The 16106-nt window shown below is 44.5% G+C and overlaps 1 protein-coding gene across 5 annotated transcripts in view; it reads left to right on the top strand.

Moving 5' to 3' along the window:
• Window positions 1–16106, top strand: part of med15 (mediator complex subunit 15) — a 226421-nt gene that overhangs the window by 52106 nt on the left and 158209 nt on the right. For all 5 annotated transcript variants that reach the window (XM_072499563.1, XM_072499583.1, XM_072499591.1 and 2 more), the window contains exon 4: window positions 477–497. In XM_072499563.1, coding sequence (XP_072355664.1) covers window positions 477–497 — 21 coding nt within the window. The remainder of the gene's footprint in view (window positions 1–476; window positions 498–16106) is intronic.

The raw sequence follows: 16106 nt of genomic DNA, 5'->3' as shown, positions 1-16106 counted from the left end.
CTTGTTACCCATTTTCAGCCAGAAGTGCCAAGTGGATGATCTATCTCTGCCTCCACTTGGGGTCCCGAACATCGCAGATGCCAATCTTAAGCCAATTTGATTCACTCCACTTTGAACATTTACATACACGCATTGTCAGCCTGTCTCCTCTGATAAGCTGCAGTTTTAAATTGTGCAGCCATCATGCTGCGAATATTTGGGTTTCTGAGATGGATCCACAAATTACTGCCACTACCCCCCCAGTGAAAGACCTGTATCAATCAATACCGCTACCTGGTTTTGCATAGATCACAGTGCTCTCTTGAGACCCAGCCTGGGTTTGGGAGGACAGATTCCTGAATTGTATGGGTTGAGAAGCTGTTACTGTTTAAGTTGACTCGCTTTGGAGATTGTACACACTTACACTGTTGCTGTGTTGAAAATGCTGATATAATTTGTTCCTCTTTTTAATTGCTCCATGTTTTATATTTTTGCAGATAAGAAGAGTCGAGCTGGTGGTAAGTAGTATTTAATTCTAAACTTCAATGAGAAAACAAATTTTGGTCACCAGTGAAACTTGATTTTAAAATCCATTGGTTCACAATGATTAACTAATAACCTGCTGTCATCGGGGACTTTTAAGTCCGGTAATCATTGTGACCCCCTGGCAGTGATACGTTTATAGAAATCCTGGCACTTGCAAGGTTAGTTAAGTGACAAGCAGGTAATAACAAAAGATGTATTGAGGTTTTCAATGCAGCTGTTTAGCCTCGATTTAAATGCACGGTAGCTTGTAATGAGGAGACATATGAGGGACATGCACATATGTCTGTTCCTACTCACGCCGAGTCATGGTAATGTCAGTGTGTTGCTGAGTGGTGGAGAGCAAAAGATCCCCTGTGACCTTCCCAGTCTCTGCTTTGTTAACTGGTCTGTAGCAGGACTGCAGTGGGGTGTTTGAATTGACGTCACTGTTGCTGTGTGTGCAAGCGAAAGAAACGCCAATCCCACTCAAAAATGTGTTCATATGCCCATTGAGTGAGGAGAGGCTCAGGCTCTGTTGTGATCTGCCTGGGGTAAATGCCCTGCTCATACTTAGTCTAGACAGATACATTACCTGCCACTGTATCTCTTCCCGATCCGTCCTGTCCCACTTTTTTCTTGCAAGATGGTGGTTCCCTCCGGCTCAGTTTGTGTCTTTTCCATGCCATTGTTCATAGAGGTCTACAGCACAGAAAAGACCCTTCGTCCTATTGTGTCTGCGTCGGTCAAAAACAATCACCTAACTATTCTAATCCCATTTTCCAACACTTGGCCCATAGTCTTGTATGTCTTATCATCACAAGTGCACATCTAAATACTTATTCAATGTTATGCCCTAAATGTCCTTGGTTTTTGGAGATGATGGATGGAAAGTCTGCCCATGATCCTGCTTCTGCTCACCACACGCCCGTGTGGTGGTCGGGGCATTTCTATTCCTCATTCGACAAATCTGGAGTTTGTGAGGTATTTGCTGCCCCTTTTTTGAGAGTCTGGAACTGTGTACAAATTCACTCATGACAGCCATATAGAAATCACCCCTTTGGAAACAATCCCAGCAAGATAGAGCCGGACCCTTACTCATCACTCTGTCCTGTATCTGCTCAACATGGCTTCTGTAATGGAAAGCCACACATTGGAGTTGTGGACAAACGTGGGTTTAATGCCAATGAACAACTTCAAGTAATTAATATTAATAAAGAAATAATACTGGAGAAATTAATGTGACCGCCAGTGAACAAATCCCCTGGAGCTGGTAGCTTACATCCTGGAGTTCGACGAGTTGGCTGTAAGTAGTATCATGGATACCTTGGTTTTGATCTTCCAGAATTCCATAGATTCTAGAACAATCCTTGATTGGAAGGTATAAAATACAACCCTGCTAATCAAGAAAGGAAGGAAAGAGGAAACCAGGAGCCTGAGCTCCGTATTCAGGAATGTGCTAGAATCTATTATTAGAGGTTAGTTAACAGGGCACTTGGATGATTAGGCAGATTAAACATGGTTTTATGAAAGGCAAATCACATTTGGTAAATCTATTAGAAGTTGTAACTAAAAAGGGTCAATAGGGGTGTGGTATATTTTGGTTTTCAAAAGTATTCAACAAGGTGCCACACACGCAGCATTTGGACTCATGAGATTGGGAGCCAATATATTGTTAACACATGAGAGTTGTAATGGACAGAAAACAAAGACTAGGAATGGTTGGATCAGTTTTCAAATTGGCATGCTGTAACTAGTTGAGGAACCACCAGGATCAGAACTGGGGCCTCGGCTATTTATTTAATTTTTAAAAAAAATTTAGAGTACCCAATTCATTTTTTGCAATTAAGGGGCAATTTAGCTAGGCAGTGTCCTGTTGCCACCCCTCCTCCGCCAACACCCCGACTCCGTCCCTCCCCACCACCCTCCTTTCCCCTCTCTCCACTGCCCCCCTTCCTTTCCCTTTGGGCTTGTATATATTTTTTACTGTTATAATAAAAAGATATGACCAACCCACCATGTGCAAACTCCACACGGACAGTGACCCAGAGCTGGGATCGAACCTGGGACCTCGGCGCCGTGAGGCAGCAGCGTTAACCACTGCACCACCGTGCTGCCGGCCTCAGCTATTTATAATGTAGATCAATGACAGGCTGAGGAGGACACTGTCTGAAAAACGATTTAGACGGGTTAATGTGATATGCCAAACTCTTTTAGTAAAACTTAACACTTCCTTTTTAAAATTAATTTAGAGTAGCCAATTCATTTTCTTTTCCAATTAAGGGGAAATTTAGCGTGGCCAATCCACCTACCCTGCACATCTTTGGGTTGTGGGGGTGAAACCCACGCAGACATGGGGAGAATATGCAAACTCCACTTGGACAGGGGGCCGGGACTGAACCCGAGTCCTCGGCGCCTTGAGGCAGCAATGCTAACCACTGCGCCACCGTGCAGCCCTCTCATGCTTATTAATATGGAAATGTATTTACTAATTACAGGCCTATGCTGAAATTTTTCTTAATGTTGTCTGTTAAATAAAATAAATATATTTTATTATCACAAGTAGGCTTACATTAACACTGCAATGCAGTTACTGTGAAAAGCCCCTAGTAGCCACATTCTGGCGCCTGTTTGGGTACACTGAGGGAGAATTCAGAATTCTCAGCTGGTACGGGAATTGAACCTGCCCTGCTGTCCTTGCTCTGCATCACAAATCAGCTGTCTAGCCCACTGAGCTAAACCAGTTGCCCCTAGCTAACTGTATCCCCAACTTGGTCTCTTCCACAGATTTTGAACCTACTTCTGATTTTCAAATCCAAATCTTTATAAATTGTGAGCAGTAGAGACATTTCCCATCTTTCTGCCTGTTTGAACTCTTATTCTGTCTTCTGTTCTGAAGCCAGCTTGCTACTTATCCACTGAGTAGAGGAACCATGGAAAATCAGCCATCATCTTATCGAATAATCGATCACAATGAATAATGAAGCAAGCTCAATTCCTGAGCCGCCCCTCCTATTTCTTGTGTTCTGAAAGCCCCAGTTAACTGGGACAACCAGTCACAATCACTTCTACTACTGATTGCCTGCACACAGATACAAAAAGATCTATTGATGTTGATGATAAACTGACCAGCCTATCGAAAGGATGCTACCTAACTCTCCTCTGTGATTGGCTGAGGAATTTGATTTATTCAACCTTTCTTTACTGGGAGCAAAGTGACTACTGAGTGAAATCAGTGCATTTCATAAACAATTCATGTTAAATCAGGGTTTAATAGTTGGGAGAGTTCCATAGGGCTGTGATTAACCATGGAGCATGCATTAAAACCCCAGACTCTGCGTGAACCAATGTCAGACTCTGAGGTGCTGCTGGTTTCAAACACATTGTGTTGAGTGAGTTCTGTCGCTCTTATTGGCCTGGGAACTTGCCTTGTACGCTCTCTTACTGCTGTTAAATGAGTCATTCTAAACGCAAACCTCTCCAGATAAGGATTGAAAAGCAGGTGTAATTATGTGTCAAATCCGAGACCTTTCCTTCCAGCAGATTTCTAGGTGTTGCTGCAACTTGACCAAATCTCCAGCTCAATGTAGCATCGCTGTGAATAGTCTGAAAGCATGGGTTATGGAAAAGCCCTGCTCCTCCTCTCTGTGTCCTTGCTTCAAAATGGTAATTATAATAAAGGTAACTCCAACCATTCAGACCATTCAGATTTTCTTTATCCTTTTGTGAAATATGAGCTTCATGGCAAGGCCCTTGAGAAGGAGGGTGGTGAGCCGCCTTTTGTCAGCTGCTCCAGTCCAGATATATATTCCAACAATGTCTTTAGTCAGGGAGTTAGAGAATTTTAACCCAGTTACAGTGAAGGAACAGTCTTTTGGACTTGGGAGGGATCTTGCTGATGGTGATGTTCCCAAGCGGCTGCTGTCCTTGTCCTTTTAGGTGACAGTGGTCACAAGTTTGGAAGGAACTGTTGAAGGAGCCTCAGCGATTGTAGATAGGTACACGCTGCTACCCCCGTGTGCAAGAGATGAAGAGGCTGAATTTGTAAGGTGGTGGGTGAGGTAGCAGTCCAGTGGGCTGCTTTGTCCTGGATGGTATTGCACTTGAGTGTTGTTGCAGCTGCACTCATCCAGGCAAGTGGAAAATATAGAATCACACTCCTGACTTGTGCCTTGAAGGTAGTGGAAAGGCTTTTGGAGTCAGGAGGTGAGGCAATCAACACAATGCTTCTGACCAACTTGTGGAACTAACTGGTAGTATTCATATGACCCATCCAGTTAAGTTTCAGGTCAATATTAACTCTCAAGATGTTGATGGTGGGTATTCAGTGATGGGACTGCCATTGAATGTCAAGGCAGTTAGACTGTCTTGTTGGAGATGATCATTGCCTGTCACTTCATACTTACCAGTCAAGTCTAAATGTTATCCAGATGTTGCTGCATATAAACACAAACTGCATCAATATCTGAGGAGTTGCCAGTGGTAGTGAACACCAGTGAACATCCACACTTCTGACCTTGTGTTGCAGTTGAGGTCTTTGCTGAAGATGGTTGACCCTAGGACACTGCACTGTGGACTGCAGCAATACCCTGGGGCTAAGATAGCCTGTAACAATCACATTTTAAAAAAAATAAAAAAATTTGGAGTACCCAAATCTTTGTTTATCTAATTAAGGGGCAATTTAGCGTGGCCAATCCACCTAACCTGCACATTTTTGGGTTGTGGGGGTGAAACCCTCGCAGACACAGGGAGAATGTGCAAACTCCTTGCACACACAGTGACCCGGGGCCGGGATTGAATCCGGGTCCTCAGCACCGTAGGCAGCAGTGTTAACCACCACCACCACCGTGCCGCTCTAGGGCCTGCAACAATCACAACCATTTTTCTTTGTGCTAGGTATGACTATAACAGTGGAGAGCTTTCCCACTGATTCCCATTGACTTCAATTTTATTCAAACTCTTTGCTGTCATACTTGGTCAAATGTTACTTTGATAAAAAGTGCAGTGACTCTTTCTGCCTCTGGCATTCAGCTGCTGTGTCCATGTTTGGACGAAGACCTGGTGAAACCCAAACTGAGCATCAGGTTATTGCTGAGTAAGTGCCACTTGATAGCTGTTATGGGCCAGGGTTTAGAGAACCCCAAAGTGTATCATGGAGTTCACCTGACCCACAACTTTTAACAGATTGTGGTATGGGGAGCACACAGCCCACTCTACAGGTGTGGTACAGCAGAAATGGGAAGGTATTGTTTAAAACAAAACTATGTTCTATGAACTCAAGTTAACCTTTTTAAAACATACAGTGAACATCTTAGCAACCATTAATTCAAATACAACCCCCAAAGACTACAACACTAAGTAATTCTTTAAGCTTTCCTTTTAACATCCATAAGACTTAAAAACACCTTTTAACAGACAGACATCAGGCTTAACTTCACTACTGAGAACAGTTACCACGTCGAAATCAGCAAATGGACATTCATAAGCTTGCAGAGATTCACACACATCCTGCTGTGATTGCAGCTTCTCCAAAACTAAAATGAAACCAAACCCACCCTGCAGCAAAAAGCCTAAAGCGAAAGTAAAAAGCTGACAGACAGCCCAGCTCCACTCACTCTCTGACATCATTGTAGTAATAAACACCCATTTCTTAAAGGTACTCTCACTACAGATATTTATATACACACCCATTTATAAACAGCCATGTCTTAAAGATACTCTCACATGACAATAGCACTGTGACCAATACCTATTACTTTGCTGATGATGGAGAGTAGACTGATGGGGCATTCATTCTCCCTTGCTTACCGCACTGTGGGTGTACCTTTTTTAAATTTGTCCATAGGATGTGGGCGTCGCTGGCTTGGCCTGCATTTGTTACCCATCCCTAATTGCCCTAAACTGAGTGGCTTGCTTGACCATTTCAGGGGACATTTGTGGTGTCAACCACATTACTGGAGTCATATGTAGACCAAGCCAGGTAAGAACAGCAGATTTCCTTCCCTAAAGGAAGGTAGTGAACCAGATGGGTTTTCAGGTCAATCAACAATGGTTTCATGGGCATCATTAGACTTTTAATTCCAAATTTTTATTGAATTAAAATTGCACTATCTGCCATGGTTGGATTCAAACTCTGGTCCCTAGAGCATTACCCTGAATTCTGAATTGTTAGTTCAGTGACAATGCATCCCTATGCTATTGCATCCCTATGCCACGTGGACTGCAGCGGTTTGAGAAGATGGCTCACCACCACCATCTCGAGAGCAACGGCAATGAAAATGCTGACCTCGCCAGCGATGACTACATACTGTGAAAGAATTTTTAAAAAATTTGTTTGGATTTCTTTTGTGGACAGGACATAATCAAGGCAATTTTCCACAATGTTGATTATATGCCAGTGTTATCACTGTATTTGAACAGCAAGGCTAGGGTTGGAGGTAGTCTTGTAGCACAAGTCTTAAGTACTGTAGGTGTGATGATGTTGGGGTCCATTGCCTTCGATGTAGCCAGTGAACTCAACTGTTCTAATATCACTTGGAATGAATCAAGTTGGTTAAAGATTGGTATCTCTGATTCTGGGGACCTAAGGAGTAGGTTGAGCTGGATCATCCACTCGACACTTCTGGCTGAAGATGGTGACCAACTTGCCTATTGCCCTGTAGTGCTGGGTTCCCCCATCAGGGCGTCACGATAGCACAGTGGTTAGCACAGTTGCTTCACAGCTCCATGGTCCCAGGGTAGATTCCCGGCTTGGGTCACTGTCTGTGCGGACTCTGCACGTTCCCCCCGTGTCTGCATGGGTTTCCTCCGTGTGCTCCGATTTCCTCCCACTGTCCAAAGATGTGCAGGTTATATGGATTGGCCGTGCTAAATTGCCCTTGGTGTCCAAAAAGGTTAGATGGGGATACTAGGTTATGGGGCTAGGGGTGGAAGTGTGGGCTTGGATTGGGTGATCTTTCCATGGGCCGGCGCAGACTCAATGGGCTGAATGGCCTCCTGCACTGTAAATTCTATGATCTATGATTATGAATGTTATGAAGCCGTACTCCTGTTAATTGTTGAATTGGTCGTCATCACTCACTCACCCACACCCCGTGACTTTTCCATTTGTTTTTGGGATGTGCGTGTTGCTGGCAAGGCCAGCATTTATTGCCCATCCCTAATTTTTCTTGAGGTGGTTAGCTGCCTTCTTGAATTGCTGCAGTCCATGTGATATTCGGGTGTGATTTCCAGGATTTTGACCCAGCGACAGTGAAGGAACAACGCTATATTTCAGTCAGGATGACGTGCGACTTGGAAAATAATTTGAAGGTGGTATTGCAGGACTGTATACCACTGTGCTGCTACCACTTCTAGTGGGTCTCGCCTCTGGTGGGATAGGCAGCACTGTTACTTCACAGCGCTAGGGTCCCAGGTTCGATTCCCAGCTTGGGTCACTGTCTGCAGAGTCTGCACGTTCTCCCGTGTCTGTGTGGGTTTCCTCCGGGTGCTCCGGTTTCCTCCCACAAGTCCCGAAAGACATGCTGTTAGGTGAATTGGACATTCTTAATTCTCCCTCAGTGTACCCGAACAGGCGCCCGAATGTGGCGACGAGGGGCTTTACACTAACTTTATTGCAGTGTTAATGCAAACCTACTTGTGACAATCAAGATTATTATTACATACTCATGGAAGGTGATGTAGGTGTCTGGGATGTTGGTTGAAATGTAGGTATAATTCTGAGAGTATAATACCTCTGTTTGACCCATCCTTGGGACAACTCAGATAATTTTGTCTTAAGTTACGAAGGCAATAAAAAAACAAATCAAACACTCAGCTGATTTTCCAGAACAATAGAATTTGTGTCAAACTTGTATTGAACGGTTGACCATACTTGGGGCATTGTACATAGTTCTTGTCTCCATATTATAAAAATGAACAATAGGCACTGGATAAGAGTTCCAAAAAGATTTACACAGATTATTCCAGAGCTGATACTTTATACATAGCAGGAACGACGGAACAGTGACAATTTCTCTCTAGAATAAACAAGTCTGAGGGGTGTCCGAAAAGTGATCTTTGAATGGGTTTGGTAAGGTAATTGCAAAGAAGACATATCCTTTTGTTTTTTTAAATAAAGTTAAGAGTACCCGGGCAGCACGGTGGTGCAGTGGTTAGCACTGCTGCCTCATGGGGCTGAGGTCCCAGGTTTGATCCCGGCTCTGGGTCACAGTCCGTGTGGTGTTTGCACATTCTCCGCGTGTTTGCGTAGCCTTTGTCCCCACAACCCTAAAGATGTGCAGGCTAGGTGGATTGGCTATGCTAAATTGCAATTTAATTGGAAAAAATGAATTGGGTAATCTGCTGGAATTGGAAAATAATCTTTTCTTTTTTTAAATAAATTTTGAGTACCCAATTCATTTTTTCCAATTAAGGGGCAATTTAGCATGGCCAATCCACCTAGCCTTCACATCTTTGAATTGTGGGGGTGAAACCCACGCAAACACGGGGAGAATGTGCGAACTCCACACGGACAGTGACCTAGAACCGGGATCGAACCTGGAACGTCGGCACGCGAGGCAGCTGTGCTAACCACTGCGCCTCTGAGCTGCCCATACATATCTATTTGTGAGAAGATGTGGAGAAATATTTTTGCATATGGATGTTAATTATATTGTTAGGTACACAATGAAGGGCAGTGTTTAATTAAGTACTTTGGACACACCGGGGCCGGTTTAGTTCCGTTGGCTGGACGGTTGGTTTGTGATGCAGAATAAAACCAACAGGGCAGGTTCAATTCCAGTATGGGTTGAGGTTATTCACGAAGGCCCTGCCTTCTCAACCTTGCCCGTTGCCTGAGGTTTGGTGATCCTCCGGTTAAGTCATCACCAGTCAGTTCTCCCCCTCTGAGGACCCGGGTTCGATCCCGGGCCCTGGTCACTGTCTCTGTGGAGTTTGCACGTTCTCCCCGTATTTGTGTGGGCCTCACCCCTACAACCCAAAGATGTGCAGGTTAGGTGAATTGGCCAGACTAAATTGCCCCTTAATTAGAAAAAAAAGAATTGGGTACTCTAAATTTATATTTTTTTAAAAGTTCTCCCCCTCAAAGGGGAAAACAGCCTATGGTCATCTGAGACTATGCTGATTTTGCTTACTTTGGACATACAAGTAGGGGATAGCTGGGACATTAGGGAAAGAAGACCAAACAAAGTCAATAAACTATGTAAAGAAAAGCTTGTGTGTTGATTTTGACTTCAACTGGTTTGGATTCAATTAACATTGGTATCAAAGAGTGGTTGGCTTAAAGGTGAAGATTGGAAACTAAGGCATATTTGCAGACACAAGATTGTAATTGGAGCTTTGTTGGAGAAGAATGGCTGGAACCAAGTGTGAAAGTATCAGGTTATGACTTTCCATTGTTATTCTGTGAAGCTGAACCTTATGGCTAATGGAAGAATGAAGTGGATATTTGGACAGAGGTTATGTCCTTACCAAAGGAAAAGCAAGGTATGTGTGGCTTTGGACCTTCACTTTCCAATAGAAGTGGGGTCAGGTGCAAAGCATTTTCAGAGCGAGAGGCTCATAATTTAGGCACTGAGAAAGGTTTGGTTAAACTCTTAAAATTTATGGACAAAATTTATAAGAAGGTTTGTGTACCTATGAGGCATGGTCAGATTTTGATAAATTTTGAAGGATGGATGGTTATTCTTTAGAAGTAGATATCATTGATTTTAAGAGGTTACATAACAGATCACAGACATTTGTTTGGAGATTCCGAATTCAGTGCTTGCTTTCAAATTGTTGGATTGTGTTTGGACATGGTTAGGCTCCTGGTCTTGATTGGAGTTAGATTTTCAGAAAGAAGTATGCATTTGGAGCAGGAATATAAGACCATAAGACATAGGAGCGGAAGTAAGGCCATTCGGCCCATCGAGTCCACTCCACCATTCAATCATGGCTGATTTCAACTCCATTTACCCGCTCTCTCTCCATAGCCCTTAATTCCTCGAGAAATCAAGAATTTATCAACTTCTGTCTTAAAGACACTCAACGTCCCGGCCTCCACCGCCCTCTGTGGCAATGAATTCCACAGACCCACCACTCTCTGGCTGAAGAAATTTCTCCTCATCTCTGTGGTGACTCCCTTTTATTCTAAGGCTGTGCCCCCAGGTCCTAGTCTCCCCTGCTAATGGAAATAACTTCACTACGTCCACCCTATCTAAGCCATTCATTATCTTGTAAGTTTCTATTAGATCTCCCCTCAACCTCCTAAACTCCAATGAATATAATCCCAGGATCCTCAGACGTTCATCATATGTTAGGCCTACCATTCCTGGGATCATCCGTGTGAATCTCCGCTGGACCCGCTCCAGTGCCAGTATGTCCTTCCTGAGGTGTGGGGCCCAAAATTGCTCACAGTATTCTAAATGGGGCCTAACTAATGCTTTATAAAGCTTCAGAAGTACATCCCTGCTTTTATATTCCAAGCCTCTTGAGATGAATTACAACACTGCATTTGCTTTCTTAATTACGGACTCAACCTGCAAGTTTACCTTTAGAGAATCCTGGACTAGGACTCCCAAGTCCCTTTGCACTTCAGCATTATGAATTTTGTCACCGTTTAGAAAATAGTCCATGCCTCTATTCTTTTTTCCAAAGTGCAAGACCTCGCACTTGCCCATGTTGAATTTCATCAGCCATTTCTTGGACCACTCTCCTTAAACTGTCTAAATCTTTCTGCAGCCTCCCCACCTCCTCCATACTACCTGCCCCTCCACCTATCTTTGTATCATCGGCAAACTTAGCCAGAATGCCCCCAGTCCCGTCATCTAGATCGTTAATATATAAAGGGAACAGCTGTGGCCCCAACACTGAACCCTGCGGGACACCACTCGTCACCGGTTGCCATTCCGAAAAAGAACCTTTTATCCCAACTCTCTGCCTGACAGCCAATCGTCAATCCATGTTAGTATCTTGCCTCGAATACCATGGGCCCTTATTTTACTCAGCAGTCTCCCGTGAGGCACCTTATCAAAGGCTTTTTGGAAGTCAAGATAGATAACATCCATTGGCTCTCCTTGGTCTAACCTATTTGTTATCTCTTCAAAGAACTCTAACAGGTTTGTCAGGCACGACCTCCCCTTACTAAATCCATGCTGACTTGTCCTAATCCGACCCTGCACTTCCAAGAATTTAGAAATCTCATCCTTTTTTGAAAAAAATATATTTTATTCAAATTTTTTTCGGTCAAACAAGAACAGTACAGGATTTTCCCCTTTTTACAACTTTAAAACAATATAAATAATAATGACCGTTTTTTAAACACATAAATAATATATTAACTAAACGGCAACTGCCAACAACAAAATGATAACTCTCCAAGACAATAAAGTCCCACACACCAGTATAAATAACTAATAAACAAACAACTATTACATGTGTCCCATACAATCCCCCCACTACTTTATTACAGAAACTCTTTCTCTCTCCAGTGTAGTCCAACTTCTCCTCTACAATAAATGTCCACGTCTCTTCTGCCGTCTCGAAGTAGTGATGTGTCCCTTGGTGTGTAACCCACAGTCTCGCTGGCTGCAGCATTCCAAATTTAACTTTCTTTCTATGTAGCACCGCCTTGGCCCGATTGAAACTCGCCCTCCTTCTCGCCACCTCCGCACTCCAATCCTGGTACACGCGACGCGGATCACCGCATTCTCCCACCTGCAGCTCCGTGTCTTTTTCACCCATCTCAGGACCACCTCCCTGTCCTTATAGTGGTGAAACCTCACCACTATGGCTCGAGGTATTTCTCCTGCCTTTGGTCTTCGTGCAAGGACTCTATATGCTCCCTCCACTTCCAAGGGGCCCGCCGGGGCCTCCGGTCCCATTAACGAGTGAAGCAATGTGCTCACATATGCCCTGACGTCCGCCCCCTCTGCACCTTCGGGAAGACCCGAAACTCTTAAGTTCTTCCTCCTCGAGTTATTCTCCAGGGCTTCCAGCTTCTCTACACACCTTTTATGCAGTGCCTCGTGCGTCTGTCTTCACCACCAGGCCCTGTGGTGATTTTGTAATGGGAGACAAGGAAATAGCTGAGGAACTGAATAAGTACTTTGCGTCAGTCTTCACAGTAGAAGACATGAGTAATATCCCAACAATCCCGGAGAGTCAGGGGGCAGAGTTGAATATGGTAGCCATCACAAAGGAGAAAGTGCTAGAGAAACTAAGAGGTCTAAAAATTGATAAATCTCCGGGCCCAGATGGGCTACATCCTAGAGTTCTAAAGGAGATATGTGCCTTTGCCTTCACATCACGAAGCTCCAACTCCTGGGTCTTCTGTGCCTCCTTTAGCCCTTCAATCGCCTGTAGCATCGGGGCCAACACCTCCTTCAGCTCCTCCACACAGCACCGCAGGAACTCTTGCTGTTCCGGGCCCCACACCGAACGGCCTCCTTCCGCCGCCATCTTGCTTCGTGCTTCCCTTCCTTGCCGCTGCTCCTGAGGATCCTCTGCAATCCAGCCACTACTCTCTCCTTTCTCCATATATATCCGGGGGGATTCCCTTCTATTTCACCGCACAATGGTTTTAGCCGTCAAAAATTGCCGTTGGGGCTCCTAATAAGAGCCCAAAAGTCCGTTCCAACGGGAGGTGCTGAAACGTGCGACTCAGCTGGTCATCGCCGCACCCGGAAGTCTAGAAATCTCATCCTTAACAATGGATTCTAGAATCTTGCCAACAACCGAGGTTAGGCTAATTGGCCTATAATTTTCCATCTTTTTCCTTGTTCCCTTCTTGAACAGGGGGGTTACAACAGCGATTTTCCAATCCTCTGGGACTTTCCCTGACTCCAGTGACTTTTGAAAGATCATAACTAACGCCTCCACTATTTCTTCAGCTATCTCCTTTAGAACTCTAGGATGTAGCCCATCTGGGCCCGGAGATTTATCAATTTTTAGACCTCTTAGTTTCTCTAGCACTTTCTCCTTTGTGATGGCTACCATATTCAACTCTGCCCCCTGACTCTCCGGGATTGTTGGGATATTACTCATGTCTTCTACTGTGAAGACTGACGCAAAGTACTTATTCAGTTCCTCAGCTATTTCCTTGTCTCCCATTACAAAATTACCAGCGTCATTTTGGAGCGGCCCAATGTCAACTTTTGCCTCCCGTTTGTTTTTAATGTATTTAAAGAAACTTTTACTATCATTCCTAATGTTACTGGCTAGCCTACCTTCAAATTTGATCCTCTCTTTCCTTATTTCTCTCTTTGTTATCCTCTGTTTGTTTTTGTAGTCTTCCCAATCTTCTGACTTCCCACTACTCTTTGCCACATTATAGGCTTTCTCTTTTGCTTTGATGCATTCCCTAACTTCCTTTGTCAGCCATGGCTACCTAATCCCCCCTCTGATAACCTTTCTTTTCTTTGGGATGAACCTCTGTACTGTGTCCTCAATTACTCCCAGAAACTCCTGCCATTGCTGTTCTACTGTCTTTCCCACTAGGCTCTGCTCCCAGTCGATTTTCGTCAGTTCCTCCCTCATGCCCCTGTAGTTACCTTTATTTAACTGTAACACCTTTACATCTGATTCTACCTTCTTTCTTTCAAATTGGAGATTGAATTCGACCATATTATGATCACTGCCTCCTAAGTGCTCCCTTACTTTAAGATCTTTAATCAAGTCTGGCTTATTACATAACACTAAGTCCAGAATGGCCTGTTCCCTCGTGGGCTCCATCACAAGCTGTTCCAAAAAGCTCTCCTGTAAACATTCAATGAATTCCCTTTCCTTGGGTCCACTGGCAGCATTATTTACCCAGTCCACCTGCATATTGAAGTCCCCCATGATCACTGTGACCTTGCCTTTCTGACATGCAGTTTCTATTTCGTGGTGCATTTTGTGCCCCCGGTCCTGACCACTGTTAGGAGGCCTGTACACAACTCCCATTATGGTTTTTTTGCCTTTGTGGTTCCTCAACTCTACTCCACATCATCTGACCCTATGTCGTTTAGTGCTATTGATTTAATTTCATTCCTAATTAACAAGGCAACCCCGCCCCCTCTGCCCACCTCTCTGTCTTTTCGATAGGTTGTGAATCCCTGGATGTTTAAATGCCAGTCCTGAACCCCCTGCAACCATGTCTCTGTGATGCCTACCACATCATACCTGCCAGTCACAACCTGGGCCACAAGCTCATCTACCTTGTTCCGTACGCTGCGCGCATTTAAATATAGCACCTTTAATTCTCTATTGACCGTCCCTTTTTGTTTTCTTAGTGTGGTGGACCTTGGTTTACTGAGCCTTTCCATACACTGTGTCATATTTTGTGGGATGGGGACAATCGTAACCACTCTTGAGTTTTGTCTGTTCGTGTTTTTTTGTATTCCTAAGCAGCTACGCTCCCCGCTGATTACTTCACCTCTTGGTTCCCTGACTTTCCCTTCCCCCCCCAATCTTTAGTTTAAAGTCCTATTGACCACCCTATTTACTCTTTTCGCCAGAACACTGGTCCCAGCTTGGTTCAGGTGTTGACCATCCCAACGGTATAGGTCCCCCCTGTCCCAAAACTGATGCCAGTGTCCCATGAAAAGGAACCCCTCATTCCCACACCACTCTTTCAGCCACGTGTTAACTTCCTTTATTCTTGCCTCCCTATGCCAATTTGCCCGTGGCTCGGGCAGTAATCCGGAGATTATGACCCTTGAGGACCTGTTTTTTAATTTGAATCCTAGCTCTTTATAATCTCTAAACAGGTCCTCTTTCCTAGACTTGCCTATGATGTTGGTACCAACATGGACCACAACAACTGGATCCTCCCCCTCCCTCCAGTATCCTTTCAAGCCAGTCAGAGATGTCCCGCACCCTAGCACCGGGCAGGCAACATACCATGTGGGACTCTTTATCCTGCTCACAAAGGATACTATCTATCCCCCTGATAATAGAATCCCCTACAACTACAAATTGCTTATTTACTCCCTCCCCTTGAATGGCCTGCTGAACCATGGTGCCTTGGTCAGCTGACTCATCCTTCCGGCAACCCTGTTTGCCATCCACACATGGAGCAAGTGCCTCATACCTGTAGGACAGAGTCAAGGGCTGAGGCTCCTGAGTTCCTGACTGCTGGTTCCCTTTACCTGCCTGACTTGCAGTCACACCCTGCTGTCCCTGGCCACTGGCAGGATTTAAACTACTTACTCTGACAGGTGTGACTGCCTCCTGAAACACAGTGTCCAGGTAAGTCTCCCCCTCCCGGATGTGCCTCAGTGTTTGAAGCTCAGACTCCAGCTCATCAACTCTGAGCCGGAGCTCTTCGAGCAGCCAACACTTACTGCAGATGTGGTCGCTGCAGCTCGCAATGGGATCTGCCAGCTCCCACATCAAGCAGCTCAAGCACATCACCTGACCAGCCATCACTAATTAATTAATTAGTTTAATTTAAGTTTATGGTGGGGGCAGCTTCAGCCAATCAGACACTAATCTACACTGCACTTTTAACTGAAAAACAGCACAATTAGATTAACCACTTACCTTTCCTGGTTACCTCACTGCACTAAACTACCAAATTCTCACTGTCTGTATCTCTGTCACTCAGGCTGTGTCTCCTTGACCTGCGCAATGCTAATAATATA

The sequence above is a fragment of the Scyliorhinus torazame genome, chromosome 1 (assembly GCF_047496885.1).
Source record: "Scyliorhinus torazame isolate Kashiwa2021f chromosome 1, sScyTor2.1, whole genome shotgun sequence".
NCBI classification, from domain to species: domain Eukaryota; kingdom Metazoa; phylum Chordata; class Chondrichthyes; order Carcharhiniformes; family Scyliorhinidae; genus Scyliorhinus; species Scyliorhinus torazame.
This window is presented reverse-complemented; position numbering and strand designations above follow the sequence as displayed.